A 25,931-nucleotide genomic window follows, 5' to 3' on the forward strand; every position below is an offset into this window, starting at 1 on the left:
CTTGCTGGCTCTGCTTGTTCATTTCCCATTCCACCCGGGTAAAAATGACCACGGCTTTTGATTCGGGACCAGTGACTTGTCTTATTACAAATAGAAATGCTGCTGTTAGTGAGTTTGGTGGGTATGGATCCAGTAAATCAGACCGGGGCAGGTCTACAGACTGTAGCCTTCTAAATGTTTAAAAAAGTGGTTCACCTTTAAAGGAGAAGAAAAAGGTATAATCACTTACCTGATACCCCTGTTAGTAGAAAACCGCATCAGCCCGGGTTACCTGCAACCAAGCGATCCTCTTCCTTATGCTAGGATTCCAAAGTTAGACGAGGAAAGGAAGAAGATCACTTGCTCACGTGTACCCCAGACCATTGCAGTTTTCTGCTAACAGGAGCACTTGTGATTGCAGCTGGTTGCTAGGGTCCAATTTACCCTAGCAACCAGGCAGTGGTTTAGATGAGAGGCTGGAAGATGAATAGGTTAAATAAAAAGAGAAGCAATACAAAGTAATGGTAACATAAAAATTTTAGCCTCACAGAGCAAGAGTTTTTTTGGCTGCTGGGGTCACCTAATAAAAGGCAGAAGAAAAAGTTAACTCAAAGGCAAATAATCCCTTTAAGGGCCCGTCACAATTTACTTTTTACAGGATGTCGCTAATGGTATGCTAAGACAGCATCCCATTTATCCTAAGCGAACTGTACTTTTATTCTTGTAAAAGAAGAAAAAAAAAAAGTCCTCTGTCAAAAAGCTGCTTACCAGACAAGGTGTACAGCAGCTCTATGGCACCCCAAAAAGAGTATGTTGCCTTTAGAGCCCCATATTTACCTGTTGTGACTTAAGCTGCCCATACACGCACCCACCAATAGCATCATACGAAACCTTGTTTCATACGATATTCGATGCGTGTATAGCAGATCGACAAGAAAACTGAAATCACAAGGCTGCGGATATCAGTCGTCTCTTCAATCGGGCGGGTTAAAAGATTTTGATCGGGTGCCACCCAAGCAAAATCTACGTTAGGGGCTGAATCTGCAGGTGACAATTGTCAATCTTCAGGGGCTGCTGTAAGATGCCAACTACTATGTTTTAGTCTGTGTGGGGGCTATTCTACAATGAATAAAGTACCGCCTATTGTAAAATATAGGGATATTATAAGTCCCCAAGACCAAAGACCTCTTGGTTTTATACAGGTAATGGAACTCCAAGGTGACTTCTAATATCCTCAGATTTTACAACAGAAGGTACTTTATTTACTATAATATACAAATATTAATGGATCATCGAACAGGAAATACATCACTAAGCTCCGATTATAACTGATGGTATCACTAAGCACTGTTTATAAGGATAACATTTACAGTTTGGTCCCATAGGGAAATGACCAAACTATATATTGTAATTAAATATAATTAGAGTAGCCTACTAATGTTATTTCCCCAAGTGCATACCAATACTTTCATTGAATCTCATGTGCTATTTTGCCCCCCCTCCCCCTCAGATTCCCTACATGGTTATCACTTCCTGGATGCATTAAGCTGTTTTGGGACTTATGGCTTGGGGGTAACTTCGCTGTCCTGCCCCCACTCTCTAGACTCAGCCGGGCCTTCCTCTGTGAGTGAGTGTTCACCCCCCCCCGGTTTTCCTCTGCATTGCATGGTTGTTTTTTTGGCTTTACCACCACATCCTTAGTGGCCCTGTAGCTGATGTCTACCTCTGATTCGCTGCAATAACTACACTACTGTAACCAGTGACCTATTATGTCTGCCCCAGCCAGCCAGCATGATTTGCCCCATCAGTCTCCCTCCATTCCTGCTCCCAGACTCCCACCACAAGACACAGCCCAGCCAGTATTTTTTCTTTTGTCAGATTTTAGGGAAAATCTGCCTGACATAGGTAATAGTGACTATTGTCCTCAAACTATGGGCCGCGGGCCATAGCCAGCCCCACTGGTCTATGGCATCTTGCAGCAGTCCCTCTAGATATATGTAAAGCATTGCTTCACTTGGTCCTCCTTGATAGCAATTCCATCTAATGGTACAATGCCAAAACCTTTCTATAGGGATAATCATGCAGAAGGACATACAGAAATAATGGCAATGCCACTCACAGTAATGTACCTACCCCATATTCAGCTTCTACAGCGGTGCAGGCAGCAGCTATCAGAAAAACATAATTAATTATGGAAGGTTCATATAATCATATGCAGTTATTATTTATGGGAAAAAACAGGGTAACTGCATGTCCTGTTACATTGTATTCAACATCTAAGTAACTGCATCAAGCTGGTTGTCATCAGACTGAGGGGTGCAGGGCCCACCTTGGGAGGCTTGGGGGAGCGCCCAACCGGATTGGGTCAGGGCCGGCAGTGCCCACCAGGCTTTTTCCCGGTGCCCCGGTGGCCCAGTCTGACCCTGCTTGTAGCTGCAGTTTGCCATTCATATCAGTGACTCCAGTTGGGCCCTTTAAGCAATATAAAACAGCTTTGTAAACTAATGTATTTGGGGTAATCAGCATCAGCCATGCACTCATGCATTTGTAAAATCTCTCAGAGTGTTCTTCAGAGTACTTTTGCAATTTACATACATTTCATGATATTTGCAGATCTCTAAACTAATCTCATGAAGGTATAACAGGAGTGCCCTCTGCTGACCAGTCCAGGCAGACAGAATGGGAAGACCAAGCATCCGCTGACGCTCAGTCCTCTGTGTTAATTGCAAAGGTGCACTCCGAGCAACTTTACACTGCTATAGAGGAGAGTCTACTTAAATGTTTAATATTGTAATTTATTAAACACACCATACAAGCTTTCTATGTATGTGACAATTTTTCTAACCTTATTATTTGCAAAATGATCAAGAATATATTATTAATCTGCTAGTAGGAGCGCTCCTGCCATGATGCAAGGTGAGAACCCTGCTTTAGGTGGCAAAGCCCCTCAAACTACCAGGGGTGGCAAAAAGCTATTCACTAAAGATATAGAGGAAGCAGATCCCCCGCCCCCTGTTCTCCTGCTGATCTGGCTGACTATTTCGAGACTCAAATAAAATGTAATAATAGTTGACTGCCATCAGCCTGTATCCTCCAAATTCCACAATCCCCTGCCAAGTGATATCAATAAGGAAAGTAACATCATAGTGCAATGCATTGTGGGTTATGTAGTTCCTGCATGCTGTCTGTAAGCTGTGGAAAAGTTGTTACAATTTGTAACATCAGTGTTTTAGTCCCTCTTTCCCCTGCCAGGATATCAAATGATGCAGAAAGAGAAGAACTGTTTTGCAGATGGATTTCAGCATAAAAAAACTATTTGAAGGAACATATTTGTGATAGGTATATTAGTGGTTTCTGTGTTGTATGGGGCTCTTTAACATGGTATGGTTTGGAAGCTGAAGTTTCCCTTTAACTGGATCACTGACCCTAGAACTAGTAAGTACATTTCTAGCTATAGCGCCAGTGGCAAAAAAAACCCCAACTGATCTTGACACTGTCTTGTAATACTTTAAATAGATGTATATATGAAAGGTGCTTGGAATTAGATTTTTATTCTAGCTATTATTCTGAAAAACAGTTTGGGTGTAGCCCCCCCCCCCCTCCCAGATGAGGGTCAGATGAAAGCATAAAGGCCAAGTGGGAAGAAATATGGATAGTTCCATGTGGGAAGGAACATACCAGCTATAGAACAATGCAACCAAGATCTGGAAAAAGGGGAGGGTACATTTTCTAGCTTCATGTCCCTCTTTCCTATTCAGCCATAACATTTCTTTAAGATATATATTGTATTCTGAGCTACTGATTTCTTAGGGAACATGCTATCTGCTTGCCTGTATTTCATCCTATTTACTGACTCCTGCTACCAGTGGTTTTTGGGTGATTCCATCTGGTTTCATTTGTGTTTTGCCAAAAGCATCAGCTATGCATAACAAACATTTTCCATATGTCTCCCCATAGACTTGCTTGGCCTAGATACATGTATTTTTTATGGTTCTGTCACCTGATATATGTGAGCAAGAGTGGAGAGCCCCATGTAAAAAGCTGTGCTGCCTAACTCGGCACAGATGGGAGGTTGTGTATTTAAATGTACAGTAAACACAATGCCCTGTGTGTGCATGTGGGGTGGGGGAGATGTATACAGGCGCTATGTAATTAGAGCTATCTTACAGGGGTGCAAGTAGGGCGAGGGGTTGTTTATGCAGAGGTAAAGAAAAGAAAACCCAATAGATAGGTAGGGTGTTGTAGGATGGGTTGTATCAGGGCCATAAACACAACAGCCACCAGGGATGTTGAGAATTGCAGTTCAACAAATAATAAAGGCCTCCAAGTTGGATGCCGTAGTTTTATTTGAATGATGGAGCCCTACCACAGCAAAGCTCAGGCACAATTATTTTTATTGAGTGGACACCATTTACCCTACAGTGGTACCCCATTTCGAGGGATGGGGTGGTAGACCATTTTTCATACATGAAGACGAGACGCAGACACAGATCATATAAATGGACATTTTTATTGTAAATAATAACAAATAAAAACAGGATACATTGCAAGGGCTCTGCACTGCAAGCCCCAGGTCAGTATATATATATTTATATTTATAGAGATTTATACAGTAAATGGGATATTCCCTTTGGCACTCGTTCCTCCCACGTAGAGGAACACAGTATATAGCATCATCATTCATTGGCGGCGCACTAACGTTTCACTCCTCCCCTGCCAGGGAGCGCAAGTCTGGCAGGAGGTGGGTCGATGCAAGGATACATTCCTGCTTCAATATACTAAGCACCCCCCCAGTCATCTTCCTCTTTACAAAGGGAGTGATCGCTCTACACCCCTCCATAGAATACATTACTGCATTCTATTCTTCATGAGGAAGAAGCATAAAATATCTTTTTTTTTGCTTTTAATCTGAGACTTGACGTCTGAGTCATTAAGCTACAAGTGTAACTTTTACAACTAAAACATGTTTTAGACCCCATTTAGGGATCATGCCCCTCTGTTGCATTCTACAAAATGTAGTTTTGTGTTATTGTGTAAGTGCAATTGCTACAGGTATAAGACCTATTATCTGGAATGCCTGGGACCTTGTTTTCCAGATAAGGGGACTTATGAACAAATTCCCCTCCCCCCCTACAAAGGATTGTTTTGCAACCAGTATGGAACTGTTTAATTACTACAAATAAAAAGGGGTTTGTGGATAATAGATACCATACTTGTATTAAGGAGCTGTTTCCTCCAGTCCAATGGGAAAGAACACCGGTGCCACCCTATGCCAGTACAAACAGTAGAAGATATGCAAGGCCTAGTGTATCTCTTCAATGCAGCACATGTAGGAAGTACATACATGTAAAGGGACAGGGAAGCACATAGGACTCAGGACCTATAGCAAATTAAACAATGTAAATACTACTTCTTGCCTTTTGTTGCAGGGTGGTGAGTGGTGTCTAGCTGTTCTCAAATTCTGCCAGCCATTATAGGTAGCCCCTTGTATCTGCTTCATGTCAAACACAATACATTGTGTCCTGGCCTGTGACGGACATTGGTGGTGGCCAGCACAGAAAGATTTGAGCTGCTCAGGGAAGAAGAATTAAATAGGCAGATATAAAATGGTGAATGCTTTTTTGCCTGTCTTTATTATCATTCATTGAATAATGATATCCCTTAAGGTCACCAGTGTGTTTCTGCTATGCAGGCCAGAGAAGAACAGCTCTGTACAGCATATTGGATGCCATAAAGGGGTGAGTTTCCCTTTAAAATATGTAAGCAAAAAAGAAGTAAAACCCAGGAGTTTTCAGGGCTTGGGCACACTTGCCATTTTGACTGTTCAGTCAATTTGCAAAATGTCTGCTAACAACATATAGGACTTTTCTTCAGCAGGGTGCTATTGTCAGGGATCTCAGGGCAGCCAATAAGATTCTATCACTGCAGTAACACCATGATGGCTCTAAAAACACATGTGGCTTTCCCTTTAACCCGGGGCTCATCTTAAACACACATTTCCTATTCCAAGTAGTCCCTACCGCTGGGAAAGTTGTAAACTTGTTCAATCCAATTAAAGCATGCCACATGTAGCAGAAGCTTTCCAGCGGCAAGCCGCTATGGCGAGCATGTTCCTAAAGCGCACTATGTGAAAATCATGAAATGAAACACATATGTTAGAAAGGATGGGATAGAAGGACAAAGCTCCTGTGTCGTCACAACAAAAGCATTTTGCTGTGTCGTTATATTAAAGCATAAATAAACCTTGCAAACAAAATGGGAAGATGTTGTCCAGTATTAACATTCAGCAACATGTGTTATATATGTAATGTCTGGTCGCCTCTCTCATTTGGGCCTCTTTGCAGTCTCTTGGCACTGGCCAATCGGCCATCTTTATACTGAAACATTTATACATATAGGGGCAGATATACTAAAACATTTCTCATTTTTATTTTGAAAAATTTGATTAAACTTACTTCCACGAATGTCTGACACGCTAAAAATAAAAAAAATCAATGGTTAGTAAATAGCCCCCATATAGTACATGGCTGCACAGTACCCAGGCATTTTGCAGCATAAATCTAAATGAACTGCTAGTTAGGCTTACAGTATGAGGTTATTGATTGATTTATACAGTTCGGCATGATAGGGGGGCTTCTCATTGTCCCAAGTTTTAGTGCCGAAATATTTATCTATTATCAAAATAACCCCCAGGCAATAAAAATTTTGTATGTTTGCAAAGTTTACTTATGCTTTACTTGATAACTGAAAGTTAAAAAGAGATACTAATTTAGGGCCTTAAAATGGCAAAGCGAAAGTGGTACTGGCCCACCTCCCACCAGTGATTAATTGGGTCACGTAAGAGCTTCAGTGTCACCTGTGGAATGAGATATCAACATCCAATCAGAGGTGAACCTATGAAAATCCAATCAGCTGATGTCCCAAATTGTGTGAGCTGGTTGTGGGGGGCGGTAGGGTTCATCATTTGAGCAGAAGGCTTCACACCCGATTGGTTCAGTTTGGCCTTGCTTTCCCATGGGCAAAGTGCATATGACAAAAGTGGCATCAGTGTTAAGCCTTATAAAAGAAATAAAATATTCCACCTACCTCAGCCTCATCATGCAGGGCAGTTTATAAGCAAGGTATTTAAGAAAACTAGCACTTTTTTAAGGGGGAAATGAAATACATCAGATAAAGCAATTTGTTTTGTTAAAATTCAGTTGAAATCAGCACCATAAAGTAGTTCTCCCCCCCCCCCCACCCACGCAACCCCTGCAAAAAGAAAATGATAAACATATTCTCTGTCTTTAATAATATACTTAGTATACTTTGTAAGCAAAAGTTACCTGGTAACCATTCCTGCTAAATTTCACCAGACAGAAAAATAACCGCTATCAATACTGCATTTATACTGCATTTAAGCACACGGACAAACAAAGTCTGCGCTAAATGGGCGCTCTAGTACACAAGTGCAGCATTTCACATAAAAGTGGGGTGGGCCTAACACTACGCCATGGGTGCTATAAAGCCAGCACTGACCCTTGCAGCGGTCGTACAGACAATATCTTTGACACCAGAAGTCTGGGTACAGCTATGTTGAAACTAAATTTTTGAAAACACAGACTTATAACTGGGGGGAGGAAGTTGACCAATTGCCAAACACAGACATTTCTTTGTTGTCTGTGAAGTGAATTTGTTGGAAACGTGAGACAGACTGTTATTATGAGGCAGTGGTAAAGGGGCAGCAAACATAAGCTTAATTAATAGGTCTTGTACTTAACATCAAATATGGTTGAATACAAGTGTAAACTGCCCCTTTAGTTTAGGCGCACAAACCTTTAGTGCATTCCTCATCTTTACAGCAGCAAAAAAAAAAACAGTCCAGTAGATCCAGACCAGGTAGTACTGACAACCAAGGCAATACTAATCGGCGTGGTGCCCAACTTGAACCCGAAATCTTCCCAACCCCCTGCTGCCCTACCCCTCCAGTGGCTGTCACTTCTTGCTTACTTCCCCTCCAGCCAGTCTGTCTGCTGATTTGTACTGTGCCCCCTGCCTACCTTGTCCTAGATATGTGCCTGCACTAACCTACCTACCCGAAGTTCCAGCACTGCAGACCAGGTGGAGCCTGATTAGAAAGTACGGATGGAGCAGGTTACTGGGAAACGACACTAGTTGCAACTGGCACACAAGGCCTGCACAAGGAGCTCTTGTAGCTCTCTAATTAGCACTAGTTCTTGGCAGGTAGAGGGCACAGGATCTATTTGACCCAACGCTGCCATGCATATCATATACACAACCGAGAACTATAAAAATTCATAAAGAGCGATGGCTGCGCCATGCTAGCAGTGTGGCATAACTGTACGGATACATGCATTCCCTAGATATCAGTGGTGTACTGAAAAACATGCAGAACACTAAAATGAGTAATGTTATAAGAGTTGCAAACTCTATACCAGGTCTAGTAACCCATATTAACCAATCAGATGTAGTAAATTCCACTTTGCTACCTCCCAATAGGTGGTATTACATTACTCCAAATATTCCCTCCTTTCCAAAATGCACGAGCATTGATATTGACACATCTCATATTCATATATCATATATTCATATGCACATTTTCCCCCTACATGTTGCACTTTTTGGATTATATAAAAATAGTCAATATAACGTTAATGACAGGTACTGTCATCACATAATTACTTCCTTTTGCAAGTTTTAAGCATCAGTGTGTCATAATCTGTGACATTAGCGGTTCAGATATGGTGCATGTTACATATTTTCAATATTTATCACTTAGCTGAGCCTCACTTTGTGCTGTATATGCTTTACACAACATTTTACATTGTCGACATCTTAGCCTGCATTAAACAAGCTGTCTACAGTTAACGACAGGTTCCCATATGGCTGAAGTGCAATATATGGATAGAAATATTCAGAGACGTGTCATTATCAGTTTATATTAAGCCTGAGCCATCTGGAAAGCAGCATATAACACAATCCCTTATTCCAGTGTGGTGCAAAACCACATTCATTTCCATGCATTTCATGGCAGGGTGTGCACTAAAGTCACTCCATCACGCTACAGTATGCAGGTAGATCCCTACCCATTTTGGGCAGCATTCTACGCTGGCCTCTCATAGTTTCCCTTTGTTTGGTATGGTTGTGCAGGATAATTACTCTGCAGGGTTCAGCTTAAGCAAAATACAAATAACAACACTATTGTAGAAGAAATGCACCCTCCCATACTTACAAACATTCACACAAACGCACATTGTAACCTCACGTCATTGGTTGGCACCTCCTTTTTGCTGACACTGATAATACAACCTGCAGCCATACATAATATGGTCTCGGAATGATTATTACCTCCTTGCTTCCTACAGTTAAAAATAATATATATAAAAACACAAACAAAAGGATTGCTTTGGTCTGGAAGTAAATAAGCACCTACTGAGCCCTGGGTAAAGTCTCTATTGATGCTGAGAACCACGTTTTTTTTTCTGTGTATAAAAATATCTTGTTATAATGTCACACAACCCTGCTTCCTCTGGCTGCAACAAGGCACATGATGGCTTTATCCTTTGCATGCTGTGATGGTAGTTATCTCTGTAGGTAAGAGTTGGCATATCTGTATTTTCCAAGCAGGGTTAAAGGTCACTAAACCCCCGAGATAATTTTTGCAAGAAGGTACTTGAAAGGCATTGCCATCAACTTTTGGCAGCATTGGGTTAACTTCTCCTGTAAAGTCTGACTTACAATGAGAAGGGCCTTCTGGCCACAGTCACTTGGCATCCCTGGTACAGTAGGAGTTAGTTAAGGCACTTGTCTGGGAAGCAGGCGTGCGCCCTATTTTATGTAGCTTTAATCTCTCCATAGCTTTTCAAATTCAGTTACCAGCATCTGTCTTGTGGCGAGTGGGGAGGGGACCCCCAATTTGACACTTGTGGAATCTGAACTTTAGGAGACAGAATGAAACAATTGCTCCAATGCTCTAACACTGATCGAGTCTCCCCAGCTGCTGGCTCTAGAACCTGCTCTAGATACAGCATGGGGATGATTGTCATGAACGCAAATCTGAAATTTGGCTGCTTGATTGACTCCAACATAGCTCTTTGAAAGGCATCCCATTAAGGTCCAATAAAGAAGAAGGAAACAGTGATTCCAGAGACTCAAAAAGTTAGCTGAGCAAATGGATGCCGAATCAGTTCCTCAGCAGTTGGCCTCTGTCGTGCTTCCACCAGTATTCGTTTTACAAAGTCCCGACATTGCTCTGAAGTATTTGGAGGCAGCTGTGGGTTGGTTGGCTGTGTGGCAATTTTAAATATGGCTGCCATTGCCTCATATTCAGCCCAAGGAGGTTTTTCTGTAAGCATTTCCACCACAGTGCAGCCCAGGCTCCTGTATTATGGTAAGGGAAGAGAGAGTAAGAAAGTTGAATAAACCACATTAATTGAAAGAGGCAGAAAGGGTGGAGGAGCAAGGGAGGAAACTGATGCACCTAGAAGAAACCCACACCGTGACAGGAAGAACACCCAACTACGTGCAGATATTCTGACTGTAGCACTGCATGACAATAATCCTGACCACTACCCTACTATGCTGCAACATCTTGTATTCTGTGAAACTTTTAACTGGCTAGTGAATAATGATACTATTAACAGTGCTATAGTGTAGTCATCAACAGAGTGATTTACTAATATCTAAGAAAATACCAAGCTGTTTATCGGACCACTTTCAATCTAGATGAAATCTATACTAAAATGACATTTCTTACTTCTACGAGTCCTATGTTTGAAAGAAAGTCTTGCCTAGGCAGGAGGATGACGACACAGGAAGATCTTTTGCCTTGTTCTGTTATAGTCTGAGAAGTGCAAAGCATGCAAACCAGCACAGAGGAAGGGACTAAACTGTACCACTGTTGAGTATTTCTCTAAAATGGACCCAAATCACACAAAAGGTCAATTAAATGGCTATTCATGTAGTCTTCTAAAATGTAGTAAAGTAACAAGGATCACATCATTTTCAAACAATATTAATTTAACAAAAAAATACTTGTGCAAGGAGGTCACATTAATTCAAGGCCTCCTGACTAAGGAAGCTCTTCACCAATAAAGTAGTACAGCAAAACACAGTTGTCCACCATTTGTAATGCACCAAAGACTACCTTTAATGCAAAAAGCAGCCTTGCCTACAGAAGAGTAAATCGGAGTATCTAGCAAACAAGCCTGATACTTAAAGTAGAAAGAAAGGTAAATAGTGTATTTACTTAACTGATATCCGGAGCTGAAGCTCCTTGTTAGCAGAAAACCACCCTGGACAGGGGTTACTCAGCGAGCGAGCACCATGGAGTGACCCTCTTCTTTCACTTCGTCTTTCTTCACTACTCCAGGGGCGATGTGTGTGCAGAAAAGTGAAAAAGATGGCTTTTTTTGTTAAATGCAGGCGGCTTTTCACTTTATTGCACATGCCCACCTTATGCAAAGAAAGGAGAAGCAGGAAAAAGAGGATCCATGGTGCTCGCTGAGCAAAACTCCAGGCTGGGGTAGTTTTCTCCTAAAAGGGCACCAGCATGGTAGATCAGGTTAGTAAATACAATCACTTTTTGTAGCCTCCTACTGATATCAACTATTCCTTCTCCATTAAAGGGTGAGAAAAACTTTCCCCAATGTAAAATAATTTTAATGAACTATGCCAAATTTGTATCACTCAGATACATTACACTCCTTTTCTGTTCCCTTTTGTGCAACATCATAGTATGACGTCACAAACCAATCCCTAGTAATTATGCAATGAGTGCCCATCTGCCTCTCGTGCCCAGATTAATGCATTCTTGAAGACATCCTTGGAGGAATCATTCTAAGTAGAAGATTGATAACAATTTTATTCCAAAGCTCATCTCCCACCATATCCTACTAAAAACAGACTATTGCTCAGATCCAAGCATACAGACATAAGCAGGGTTGAAAAAGACTACAATGAACCAAGCTTAAATATCATTTCTTGATTCCTAGAAGCAAAATATTTCCTTAGCAGTATGTGACAGATATAAAAACCTATACTCTACTCCAGGGGTCCCCAACCTTTCTTACTCGTGAGCCACATTCAAATGTAGAAAGACTTGGGGAGCAACACAAGCATCATGAAAGTTCATGGAGGTGACAAATAAGGGCTAAGATTGGCTATTAGGAGCCCCTATGCACACTTTCAGCTTACAGGGGGCTTTATTTGGTAGTAAATTTTGTTTTTATTCAACCAAATTTTGCCACCAAGTCAGGAATTCAAAAATAACTTCCTTGTTTGAGGGCACTGAGAGCAACATCCAAGCGGTTGGTGAGCAACCTGTTGCTCACAAGCCATTGGTTGGGGATCACTGCTCTACTCTAAATGCACAAATATTAAACTCGGTTCCTGCCACTTACCAGACATCAGCTTTTCTCCCGTAGCCCTCCCCACTGATTACTTCTGGGCTCATCCAATAGGGTGTCCCAGTCACTGAGCGGATTCCTGTCCCCGACATGCATATAGTCTGGAGACGCTTACTTGCCCCAAAGTCTCCCAGCTTCACATTCCCTGCAGAGTCCCGCAGGATGTTGGCTCCTAAGGAAACACACAGAAGGAATATGAACACAAAGAAAAACATTCTAATTAAGGAAATTTATCAATGCCATAGGTGCAAAAAGAACACTATGATTTTGAGATTTGCTTTCTCATACTGAAAATAGTGAATAGTCTCCAGATCAGCTGCACTTGCCCCACAGCTCTTGAAAAGAATTTGTCTACATATTGTATATTCTATAACAGAATTAGTATTTATATTAGTCTGGCACTTCCTTATATAAATATACAATATTGCCTCTTTGTATACCCCTGGCCACAATCATCCTCCATACCATGGTTTTTATGTTAACTGGGTATAAAGCCATCTATAGAGTCTCTAGAGTATTTACCCTTAATGTCCCTGTGCACAATCATGTTGCTGTGCAGGTAGGAGACACCCTCTAGGATCTGTCGTGTATATCTGCGGGTGACGTTCTCTGTAAGAGCCCCATAAGCTTTTAGCTGATCTTTCACTGAGCCCTAAGGAGAGAAAGGAAACAAAAGATTGTCAGTGCTATTCAGAAAAGAGCCATTCACTAAAGTAAATCATCATGTGGATGACATGATGAAAAATCCAGCAACAAATAAACACAGATATTGGGAATAACATATAGCTCTACATGCTCCTTACCCCTGGCATGTATTCCATAAAGATGGTGAGTGTTTTCTCTCCTTTGTCTCGCAGGCTCCCATAATACTGTACTATTCGGTCATGATGAAGGTTTTTTAGCAGTTGAATTTCACACTCCAAAGCGCTAACCTCCTAAAGAATGAAGAGGAGACAGAGAGGCAGCAGATACATAGTGCATTTAATAGAGATCATTTTTAAATCTTTGTAATAAATCAACATTTAAATCAAAACTATGTAAAATATGTTAAACATAATTCAATGCACATGTCAACCAAAGTGGATGATCAAACTACAGCTACATATGCTTAAATCACACCATGTTCTATATTTCGGAAGTTTTGAATTCACCTTGCTAGTTTCTGGACTGTCTGGATCAAACTGGACTTGCTTAGCGGCCAGTTCACGTCCTGTATCCACATCATAACACAGATACACCCTTCCAAAGGCTCCCTGACCAAGAAGCTTCCCTCGACGCCAATTTATAGGGGCACTGGGAGCTAGAGAAAAAGAGTAGCAGGCATGTTACAAGACAATCAAAAAATATAATGATCTATATAACACAAGCAATTCTGTATTAGAAGTAAAAATGTCCCTTTGTTTGTCAAGTGCTGCCCTCTAATCAAACAGAAAATGCTTGTAAAATGGAAACAAAGTCATGAAGCAGAATGATCACTCACCACTTGAGTTTCTACATGTTAATATGCAGAATTAAACAAGAACCAGCATGTATCCCCCAGTCTAAACCAGCATCTCTCAATCTTAAGTAGGGATGGAAAATATTCTACCCACATATTCAAACCCATAATTCTAAATTAACTCTCTAGCACAACAGATTAGTATCTTATTTTCAGTCTTTGCATCTTACATTTGCTAGATATATTCCTCTCCTGGACAGTCAGGGTATTCTCACTATCAGCATTGCGCAGCCGACCACGATTTTCCATATACTGTACAGTTAAACCAAGGTTTTCTCCATTGGTGCTCAAAGAACGACTGGATGGCACAAGTGTAAAAAGGTTTCCTTGTGGACGCCGTATCCGAGGAAATGTCCTGCGCCCTGAGAGAAAGAGCATGATACAATTTGTGCCTTATATTAATTATAAGTGTTCAGATAAAAGGGTATTCCATTAGAGGACTCTAACAGCTAGTCCTTCCTAGCATTTCTGGCACAAATGGCAAAAAAGAAACAGAATTCAATAACTAGTCTGCTTAAGCCAAGAAGAACAAGCACAAACGTAACAGAGTTCAGAATGATGTTAATTTTTTTAAGACCAGGGAAAATTTACATTTATAAAATTTCACCAATCTGGTTATCAGTAGACAAAAAGACATTTGGTTTTCTTTACTTTTCAAACTTGCAATTAACTAATCAATAGCTGAACTGCAAGATGTAGGGTTGAAATTTAACTATGTCACTAAACCAGATCCACTGTGCTCCAATGGAGGGCAGGAGTTGGAAATCTTTGGTACAAAATATAAAAAGCTTCAAACATAACTTACCATCATTATACTCCTTATGTTGAATGGACACATGATACCTCCGAGGGTACGTGCCACCCTTCCCAGCTCGATCAGAGAATTGATTTTCACGATCTGAAAAGAAAAGACAGAGCAAGTTATTCCTATAGGTTCTATAGCCTGTCCAACCGCATTTAAGAATAATATGAATTCTTATTACCTGAGAAATCTTGTCTATTATCTGGATAACTCTGGGCTCGGGACATACGAGACTTCCTGAAGGAAGGGCTGCAGACCGAAAGAAAGGTTGTGATCAGTAAATTGCAACAAAACCTATGTTTTGCAGAACAGCTACTTATTACATTACTTGGGGTCAAAGTATACATCCTGAAAAATAAATTCTCATTACGATTACATGGGTGCTCAATACATTTACCTGTCTTCCGACTGATCAAGTGACTGGCAGCTGCCGGATATGGAATTTTCTGTACTACTCAGTGGGTCCAGTGCCTAGGAAATGTGTGAAATGATTATTATTGTTATTTAGCAATAACGGTTCACTGGTAAAGAGGGCAAAACAGACAAAGAAGGGTTGAAAAATAAATAACATTATCATACAGGTATATAGTAAAAGAGTAAAGGTGGCCATACATAGTAAGATTTGCTTGTTTAGTAAGGTCCCCAAACAAGCAAATCTTTCCCCAATATACCCACTTTCCATGGGCCATATCGTGCTAATGCTACTGTTTGGCCATAGGCAGACCACATAAACGAGCCAATGCTGTCCTCGATCTGACAGGAAAATCAGCCTGACCCATAGAATTCGGTCAGGGAGGCCTGTCGGAGGCTCCATATATAGGCAGATAAACTGCAGAATTGGTCTGAAGGACCCACTGGCTGCTTAAATATGCCTGTGTATGGCCTTAAGGTAGAAAGGGGGAACAGCAAGGTACACTGCAAATAAGAGAGAGAATGTAAAACCCAAACAACAAGAAGTATTGGCTTTATTGAAGACACATTTTGGGTTTTAGTTTACAGTACACACTGTTGTCTTTGTCAACATTGTAGCACAACTTACACACTGCTCATTGGTCTCTGGTATGAACTCTCCCTCACTGTTAATGCTGGTGTAAGAACCCTGGCGGGCAATTCTTTGCTGCCTTTCAGGTACGTATCCAGGAGGAGGGGAGCTGCGGCCTGTGTTCTGAGAAGCTAAATACAGGACAATCACAAAAGAAAAATAAGATATAAAATAAGTCGTTACAGATCATTTTAACTGCTTCTTGTTTAAAAAGGTTGTTCATCTTTAAATTAACTTTTAGTATAACATAGACATTGATATTATGAGACAATGTGCAATTGGTTTTCATATTTTTTTTTTTAGTTATTTAGTTTTTTTATTCAGCAGTTTGGAATTTCAGCAGTTATACGGTTGCTAGGGTCCTGTTTACCTTAGCAACCAGGCAGTGGAATGAATGAGAGACTGGAATATGAATAGAAGCAAAAGGGAAGATAAGGAATAAAAAGTAACAATAATAAAATTGTTAGCTCACAGTGCAATAGGTTTTTGGGTTTTTTTTTGCTTCTGGGGTCAGTGACCCCATTTTGAAAGCTGGATAGATGTAGCAAATAATTCAAAAACTATAAAATATAAATAAGAAAGACCAAATGCAAAGTTGCTAGCAATAGGACATTCTATAACATACTAAAAGTTAAAGGTGAATCACCCCTTTAAGGCAAGTCTGAAAAATACAAAACTTGCTTAACTACTTTGCAGCCATGTCATTAATAAAACACAATGATTGTTTTAGTTATGGTGGATGCATTGTTCCTGGCTGACAGCAACCATCTTACAGTGAACAGAAGTCAATAAAAATGATAATTCCCACACTATATTACTATTTACTAATTGAGTTATATATGATTTTAGCCAATAACAGCCGCCGCACTGAGGTCTTTTGCAAATAAAGAAAGATGCTTCAGTCTTGAAAATAAAGCACCATTTAGTCTGAAATAAAGCACTTTTCTAATTATATATAATCTTTATGTAAATGCCTGCTTTTTATGCGAGTTATGCAATATATTTTTTCAATAAATCACTTGTTTGCACTAGTTCTCAAATGCGGTACCTTTTTATATGATTTTGTGTTCTATAAAACAAAAATAAAAAGAAGCCAGAAAGTGTTACTCACTGACTGAGAGATGCCGGCTTCGTGGTTCTGCTGGGTGATACACAGTGCTAATGTCTCCCACAGACTGAGAGGCCTTTATACGCACTTGCTTCTGGATACCAGAATGGGATGAGGATATCTAAGGGTGTAAGTGAGAATTATGTAGTGGATATGAGACGTAAATAGTGCAACTGAGTTTGCTTTTATAGAAAATAATGTTAATTTTTGTTAAGTTGTTTATTGTTAGAATAATTAGGACCTGGGTATTTCTGTATACGGTGTCTTTCCATCATGCAGAATACCATGCCTAAAGGCTACTAAAAACATTTTTAAAATAAACAACAATATTGCTATCAGCATATTTTGTATGCTAGTGTACAGCGTATCAGCGTATTTTATATGCTAGCATACAGTGTTAGTGTATGCTAGTGTACTTAACAAGGAAATGTCTTATTATTGAAAAGAAAAACGAGTCGAAATAATTCACATTATGAGAACTGGCACTGCCTTATTTTGGAGCTTTTTGAATAACGGGTTTCCACTTATTTTGTCCTATAGTCAAACCATTAAAAGGGATCCAGAAGTCAGGAACAATATCCTACTATATACTATACTATAAAGCAAAATAATTCAGTTTCTGTAGCTGCTTTAAACTCCAATACCTTTATCTTTATGACTGGGGAAAATTATCCTCTTGGAGGAGGGCTGGCAGCATGCATGTCTCCCACTTTGATTTAATTTATAGAAATATAAAAAACAAATAGAAGGATTTATCCACTCACTGTTAAATCTTTTTCTCTTTAGTCATTAGGGGGACAGACCGCCGGCTGATTTCTGTGTTAATGTGAAACAAGTAGACCAAATTGGGCAAAAAAGACAGGGAAAGTGCAAAGAACCATGCAGTCCTCCTGGAAGATGAGAAAATGAGGTGAACACAAAAAGGCGATCAGCTCAGATATGTGTCAGATAGAAGATATGGCTACCAGAAAGACTGTCTTCCATGTTAAGGCACAAAAATCAACAGAGTTGAGAGGTTCAAATGGAGGTTCAGGGAAGTGCGTTGAGAATGAGATTCCCAAGGAGGGACTGGATGGCGGAAGGGGGGAGTAATTTGGGAAACCTCCTATAATAAGGTCGGACATCGTCCTGGAGGGCCAGACATTCCTGAAAGAGGACCAATAGCGCAGAGACTTGAGATTTTATGGACCCTAGACGGAGCCTCTTGGATAAACCAATACTGAATACTGAATTCTTGGAAGTCAAGGTTGTGCTGATCGCACCAAGATCAGTAGCGGTTCCATGTCCTATAGTAGATCTTGGAGGTAGACGGCTTACATGCCTTGATGATGGTCTGGATTACGTCATCAAAGAATTCTTTTTCCTTCAGGATAGAGGCTTCAAGAGCCAACACAGTAAGGCAAAGAGTTGGGATTCTGGTGCCAAAAAGGACCCTGAGATAGCAGGGTGTCCCTCCGGGGAAGCGGAACCAGGGGTTCCAGTGAAAGAGCCAGAAGGTCCGAGTATCAGGACCTCCTGGGCCTGCACGGAGTGACTTCTATGACTGTGGTAGCTTCCCTTCATATTTTCTTGAAAACCAGAGGGAGCATGGGAAGACTTTGTCTGCTTAGGAAGCCTGCTTCCAAACTTGACACTCCAGGGATGTGATAGTAGATAGATAGGTGTGGAATGTTGTTCTCTGCCCAAATCAGGATGGGGGCCACCTCTTTGTTTGCCGATTTTACCGGTTGGTGTCTTAGGAGATCCTGCCACTACTGAAGAGCTAGATGGATTGCTCTGATTTCCAACAAGTTGCTTGGAAGCAGGGAGCTCTCCTAAGACCACACACCCTGGACCATTCTCCCTTGAAAGGTTGCCCCCCCAAATCTGAATGCTGGCATCTTTCGTAAGTACCCGCCAGTTCGGTTCGGTGAATGTCCGACTCTGAGACAAGCATTGAGGAAGAAGCCACCACAACAGCGATCTCTTGATCTTTGTTGGTAGGGAGATCAATTGGTGTAGGGATGACCTGCACCACTTTCTGAGGATTACTGCTTGAAGTGGGCGGAGATGAAACTGAGCAAATGGGTCTGCCTCGTTGGCAGACACCATCAGGCCCAGGACTCTCATACAGATTTGCACTGTCTGTTTTGGTGCCTTGGCAGATGGAGGACTGTAGCTTGTGTTGTTTCTCCTCTGGTAAATACACTCGTTGCTGATGAGAAGGTTGTCCATATATGGAGTAATAGGCACACCACAGACACGGAGAATAGATAGACAAGATTTTTGTGAATATCCTTGGTGCTAAGGAAAGACCGAATGGTAGAGCGACAAATTGAAAGCGTTCTGAAAGGCGTTCTGAGTGCAGTGATTCCATCTTGAAACGATGACAGTTTACCCACTTGTTCAGATGCTTCAAGTCTAGGATCGGTCAAAAAGATCCGTCCCACGATGGAAAACCAGTAGAACCCGTGAAAACGTTGAGCTGATGGGACAGGAACTATCACCCCAGAGCCTTCAAGGGAATGAACAACTGTCAGAAAGGCTTCCCTCTTTACTAGTTGTAAGGGAAGCTGCAACATGAGAAAGCGTCTTGGTGGGGGCTTTTGAACTCGAGTTAGCACCCGAAAGATATGGTCTCGAGAACCCAAGTGTCGTAAGTGTGATTGGCCCAAGTTTGTGCAAAGAATCGGAGCCTGCCCCTAAGCAACCCGGTATTTGAGGTTTCTGGGTAGTAGTAGAAGTATTCTTCTCCTATGTGGGCTTAGGCTGGGGCTTTCAGGAAGATTTGTTCTTGCTGGAGAACCGCTGTTTGAAAGAGGTAGTGGTGTGGTAGGGTGAAGTACCCTTGTAGTTATGGACCCCTAGAGTCCAAAAGAAAGTACCTCTCCTAGAGCTGAATTTGACTTGGGTTTGTTTTGTGGTAAAAGAGTACTTTTCTCTCCTGTAGCTTGGGATATGATTGTTTCCAGTTCTTCCCCAAAGAGATCAGTGAACTCCAACCAGTGGCTTGTGAGCAACATGTTGCTCCCCAACATGCAGTAGGTGCTAATTTTTTAATTTCTGGTAAGGAGGCAAGTTTTGGCTCCATAAAAACCAAGTACAATGCTAAACAGAGCCTTCTGTAGGCTTCCAGTCCACATAGTAGCTGATTATAGCTCTTATTGTCACCACCAGGAAGCTTTTTTCATGCTTGTGTTGCTGCCCAACACTTTTTCTATTGAAATGTGGCTCATGGGTGTAAAAGGTTGGGGATCCCTGGTCTAGATCCTTTAAAAGGGGATAGATATAAGGGACTTCTTGGAGCTGAGGTCGGCAGACCACAATTTCAACCAGAGGGACCTGCGAGCCTGAGAGTGCTGAGGAGTGTGCCACTAGTATGGCTGCGTCTAGCACCGCCTCTCCCACAAATGCAATGGCCTCAGATATGTAAAGAACTAGCTGGGAAATCTGAGCGGCCAAGTCATTATTGTGTATGGAGCAGGGAAGTAGACCATGCTTCAATGGCTCGGCTAATCCAGGCAGATGCTAGAATGGGAAGAAGGGCTAAGCCTGAGGCTGAGAAAGTGGCCTTAAGAAACCCTTTGAGTTTTTTTATCAGTGGGTTCCTTGAATGCCGAAACATCTGGGACAGGAAGGGTTGTGGCTTTAGACAGTCTAGAGACCGCAGTGTCAACGACCCCTAGAGTCCAAAAGAAAGTACCTCTCCTAGAGCTGAATTTGACTTGGGTTTGTTTTGTGGTAAAAGAGTACTTTTCTCTCCTGTAGCTTGGGATATGATTGTTTCCAGTTCTTCCCCAAAGAGATCAGTGAACTCCAACCAGTGGCTTGTGAGCAACATGTTGCTCCCCAACATGCAGTAGGTGCTAATTTTTTAATTTCTGGTAAGGAGGCAAGTTTTGGCTCCATAAAAACCAAGTACAATGCTAAACAGAGCCTTCTGTAGGCTTCCAGTCCACATAGTAGCTGATTATAGCTCTTATTGTCACCACCAGGAAGCTTTTTTCATGCTTGTGTTGCTGCCCAACACTTTTTCTATTGAAATGTGGCTCATGGGTGTAAAAGGTTGGGGATCCCTGGTCTAGATCCTTTAAAAGGGGATAGATATAAGGGACTTCTTGGAGCTGAGGTCGGCAGACCACAATTTCAACCAGAGGGACCTGCGAGCCTGAGAGTGCTGAGGAGTGTGCCACTAGTATGGCTGCGTCTAGCACCGCCTCTCCCACAAATGCAATGGCCTCAGATATGTAAAGAACTAGCTGGGAAATCTGAGCGGCCAAGTCATTATTGTGTATGGAGCAGGGAAGTAGACCATGCTTCAATGGCTCGGCTAATCCAGGCAGATGCTAGAATGGGAAGAAGGGCTAAGCCTGAGGCTGAGAAAGTGGCCTTAAGAAACCCTTTGAGTTTTTTTTATCAGTGGGTTCCTTGAATGCCGAAACATCTGGGACAGGAAGGGTTGTGGCTTTAGACAGTCTAGAGACCGCAGTGTCAACGACCGGAGGCAAACTCCATTTTCCTATAAATTCCTTAGGAGGGGATACTGCTTAGTGAAGCGTTTGATGATGACATTTTTTTTAGGTGACTGCCACTCATCCTGAACTAGTGCCTGTAATTGGTCTTGAGCAGGGAATGTGGCAGAAGTCTTATGATGTTTCTTTAAGGGACTCTTAGCATTGTCTTGGACAGAATCGGCTCCTTCAATTTGTAATACCTCTAACGCTGCCCGTATGAGGTGGTCAACATTGGAAGCAGGTTTAAGGGAATTATCTTCCCCTTCGGAATCGGATGGGGGTTGGCTTAAAGTGAGGGCCCTTAAGGTTGTTTCCGTTCGACCAGGACCTCCCTTTTATGGCTGAAGGTGTTGGAAGATTTGATCATTTGACCAGCATCCTGTCAATTGAGGATGCCAATTGTGGTATGCATTGGAGACCTGATAAGGATTGAGAAAATGAGATGGCCTAAAGCGGGTGCATCAGAGGAGGCCTGTGAGATTGGTACCCCCGCATGGGAAGTGCCCACAGTGGGTTTGTCAGATGTTCCCACTGAGGAAAGCTCAGGGGGGTCTGGAGTTAAGCTTGATAAGACACTTGGTACAGGCGAAAAAGAGGAATCAAAGCTGTGCCTGTGTCAGGGTGTGCGTGAAGAAGGAAGACCCGCCTTTTCTGACTAGATCACGTCTGGAAGTGGCAGGCGGGAAGCCATGATATCATCATCGCGTGAGAAGCTAATGGCGCATGCTAACTGAAGGCAGGGGAGGGAGGGGAAGTGAGCCCGCTTACCTCAGTGGAGAGAACCAGCGAATAGCACTCGTCTCTTCCTGTCCAGTAAGGGGCACCCCAGACTCTGCCATTACATTCTTTTGCCCAAATAGGTTACCCAGGGCCGGATTTAAGTTCTCGGCGCCCCGAGACCGCCCCCGCCCCGAACGCGCGGCGCCCTCTCCCCCTGAGTGCACATGCGCGATCAACGCGCATGCGCAATCGCACATTTAAACTCCCATACGGAGCAGTGGGGAGAGGTCCTGACTGCTCCGTATGGGAGCCAAATTTAAAAATTCTGTTGCGGCGGGGCGGCATGCCGCCCCTAAACTTGTGCCGCCCTAGGCCCGGGCCTTTGTGGCCTTTCCACAAATCCAGGCCTGGGGTTACCTACTGGAACTTCAGGGATAACCTGGGCACAGTAGTGGAATCCTGCAAAAGGGGCTGACATTCTGAGTGCAAACAAGTTGCTGACTCTGGTCTTACCCCAGTTGTCAGTGCTAACCACTGACCAATGTAGTCCTTGTGCAGAGCCTCTCTAGAGGCTAGTCTTAACCTACTTTGAAAACAGAGCTCTGCTAGCCAAGCAAGAGGGTAAAAGGCGAGAGGGAGGAGCAACAATTCTGACATCACTGCAGCGTCCTGCCTCCTAGCGGGAGAGGCCCTTTACCCCAATGTTCCTGTGTCCCCCATGACATAAGAGAAATTTAATTGGTTTGCACCAGTGATCAAGAGTTCTGAGAAAATAAATAGAGGATAGTAGAAGATCACTATCTTTTCTCTATATGACAGACTGGCAGGAAATATAATGGTAATTACCTAGTCAGAACAAAACCTACATGGGCGAGGACAATAACACCTCTACCGATATCTTTTGCTGCATTGCACTTTGAGGCTTAACATTGCCATCAGCAGATAATACTTTCTTAGTACTAGGATGCAGTCATTTTCTTCTGTCCTAGTGGCTAAAACTAAGATGCTGCACTTGTGTAATCACAAAGCTATATCTTTTTAGAATAAATAATATAATGATTGTTTGCTTTACAGAATGTTTTTTTATCAATTGCCTAATAACCATCCTTTACATCACAATATGGTGCATAATAAAAGGAATCTGTCTGCCCCTGTAAATTGAGTTGGTCAAGAGATACGTCTAGGCCAGGGGTGGCCAAGAGGTAGAGCGTGGTCTACCAGTAGATCACTTTAAAGTTTTTGGTAGACCACAAGGTGGGATGCCATCCCACCACTTCTTTTGTGCCTCAACATAACAGAGCTTATGACTGCAGCCATACTGCTGTGTTGATCTTGTATAATGTTATCTGAGCATTAAATGTGAATTTGACACTTCATTTATATATATTGCTATGTGTATTTAGGTATTAAACATCAACTATTTTTATTAAAGTAGATCTCATGATGGAGGCCAGATGGCAAGAGTAGACCACAGGGTGACAAACTGTGGGTACCCCTGGTCTAGGCCTTCAAATACCCTGCACTACTTTTATGGCAGATATAAGTCATCCACAGACAGATCACCCAAAGTTTCCCAACTCAAGTCTTACATGATTCTTATCATGAGAAAGCAACAAAATCCGGAGGCTTTTCATGCTGGAACTCCGGTCCAGAAGATCCACAGCCTTGTCCAGGTCATCCTGACTTCGGAGGGGAATGGAGAGCTACAGTAAGTAAAAAAAGACCTGTATGACATGGCATTTAAAGGACATATTAAAATGTAGGTGCACCATGACACCTACCCATGAAGACCTGGAGATTTGTCTGCATTTTGTCACTGTCTTTTTTCAGACATTTCTCTGACTTTATAAAGTGAATAATGTACCACTTTCTATTTATTTCTATGGGAATTTTAGAAGCACATTTATCAAATGGTGAACTCAATCCCATAGGATTGAATAGAAAGTGGGTAAGTTTCTTCTGTGGTGAGCTTTACTTTCACATTTTGATAAATTTGCCTGTAAGATTTGATTATAACTGATGACATCACTAAACTATGGGGGCTAATGGCAACTGCCAACACATTTGCTGGTGAAAGTCATAACAACAAGATGCTTTCTTTAAATATTAAGAAGTAGCCAAGACATTGTTTACTGCTGATTGTTTGCAAGACCTGAAGAAACTTTGTACCACTACTTCTATTCCTCTGAACTATTCCACAGAGTGACTGAACCTTTTCGTAGCTTCATAATAATACTTAATACTTTACATGTTTCTGTTTAATAAGGAGAGGTCAGTGTGATATAAGTACAGAAACAAAAAAACTAAAGCCCACTGATCAAAAAATGAATCCACCAGTATACCTTTAAATGTTGAAAAATCCCATTGTCCCACAACCAGTGAAGGGCTGTTAGGGGTGCTAAGAGTTTTTAATTAACATGCTGAAGAACAGGTTGACTTATGTCTAGTTATCAATTTTATATACTCATTTCAATTATAAGTCCCTAAAAAAATAGTATTGGGTTAACTGGCTTCTGGCAAAATTTACCCTAGTGTGTGTAGATATAGGGACCTTAGCCTGTAAGCTCCACTGGGGCAGGGATTGATGTGAATGTCTATCATTAATGTAAAACACGGAGTATACGTATAAGCAATATAATAATAACAAATAATAAATAAAAAAAATGTGCACATGTTGTTGCCTGTGTTGTTTACTTGCTTTAACAAGTCAAACATTGCAATCAATGACAGTGTCTTTATGGGTGCTTTTATTATTATGAGAAGGCACAGCTTTATATAGGGCAGGGCTAGATATAATCTGTAGCTAAATCAGAATCACAATGAACATGTCAGCTCTTCATTCGAATATGGGCAGCAACAAAATAGTCCTATGTGGAGCCAGGGCTGGCAGCCCGAGGCTGTCACCTTTCTCTGCCCACCTACCTCCCCCCCACTCTCCCCATGCGCATGCATATGCACCCACTTAGCTCACATATGGACCAATGGGGAGAAGCACTCGGTCTCCATTGCTCCGTATGTGATCAAAGTCTATTCATCCCACGAGTAACTGTATTTGTGCACATCTGAAACTCCACGTCTCTTGTGCTGATTTACCTACCTCATTGTTCATGTAATAGAGATCCAGCTGTTGCCCAAAGACATTCTTTACTTTCTGTTCCACCTCTTCAAACTTTACAGGCCTAGAAAACTGTAGGATTCTAAAAAAAGGCAATTCACAAAATCAGAGAAGTGGGAAAGAGAATATTTGAAGAAATCGGATTTGAAAAATAAATTGTAAAGGCTGCAAATCTAGGGAAAATATAGTACAAAGCTCACTCTTTGTATGGCTCCCCTTTATACCTCTACTCTTGCTCAAGTAAATTCTATTGACAAAAATGCATATCTGTTGAAATGGTCTTTTAGGTACAGGTGCTCTACTACTGATTCTCTATCAACTGGATTTCAGTAAATCTGGCCAAACTGAATGTCATCTTGACACATGCAGAATTGAATTAAATCACATCTCCCTCTTTTACAGACCCCCTCTACTGAGATATCAGCTGAAATGAGAGGAACAATACTATTCAGTTATCTGCATTGTCAGTTATGGGACAAGTCTGCCTGGATTTTGCTGCATTAAGGGTGATGGCACACCTTCATTTTTCATTGCTGCAGCCAGTTAACCTCCTACTGGATATGGAAAGTGCCATAGGGCAGCCATCCTCTCTATTCAGTATGACGAAAAGCTGCTGCTAAAAAGCATTTTGACAGATGATTAAAACACCCTGTGTGCTACTAGCTTAAGTATACTAACATAAGAACTGCATTCATATTTAATTCATAGGCTGGCACAGTTGTAAAAACTACAGCCGCCATGTTTTATTTAATCCTGTTTGGGATACA

General features: G+C 41.7%; 1 protein-coding gene across 2 annotated transcripts in view; it reads right to left on the minus strand.

Annotated features, from left to right (window-relative positions):
* Positions 1-4,470: 4,470 nt before the first annotated feature.
* The window catches only part of map3k3 (mitogen-activated protein kinase kinase kinase 3), a 28,846-nt gene continuing 7,385 nt past the window's right edge, over positions 4,471-25,931 (minus strand). Inside the window, exons 4-17 of one of the 2 annotated variants that reach the window (XR_004220722.1) lie at positions 25,147-25,246; positions 23,639-23,752; positions 16,840-16,957; positions 15,726-15,859; positions 15,084-15,157; positions 14,868-14,935; positions 14,690-14,782; positions 14,055-14,246; positions 13,538-13,686; positions 13,190-13,321; positions 12,909-13,038; positions 12,381-12,558; positions 10,736-10,891; positions 10,269-10,359 (exon numbers count right to left, since the gene is read on the minus strand). Coding sequence is in view for 1 of the 2 variants with exons in the window: in XM_031894874.1 (XP_031750734.1) it covers positions 10,131-10,359; positions 12,381-12,558; positions 12,909-13,038; positions 13,190-13,321; positions 13,538-13,686; positions 14,055-14,246; positions 14,690-14,782; positions 14,868-14,935; positions 15,084-15,157; positions 15,726-15,859; positions 16,840-16,957; positions 23,639-23,752; positions 25,147-25,246 (1,711 nt within the window). In the remaining variant the exon portion in view is untranslated. Of the gene's footprint in view, positions 10,360-10,735; positions 10,892-12,380; positions 12,559-12,908; positions 13,039-13,189; positions 13,322-13,537; positions 13,687-14,054; positions 14,247-14,689; positions 14,783-14,867; positions 14,936-15,083; positions 15,158-15,725; positions 15,860-16,839; positions 16,958-23,638; positions 23,753-25,146; positions 25,247-25,931 lie in introns of both variants that reach the window. The other variant, XM_031894874.1, reaches the window with a different exon arrangement.

This window comes from Xenopus tropicalis, chromosome 10 (assembly GCF_000004195.4).
Source record: "Xenopus tropicalis strain Nigerian chromosome 10, UCB_Xtro_10.0, whole genome shotgun sequence".
Classification (NCBI taxonomy): domain Eukaryota; kingdom Metazoa; phylum Chordata; class Amphibia; order Anura; family Pipidae; genus Xenopus; species Xenopus tropicalis.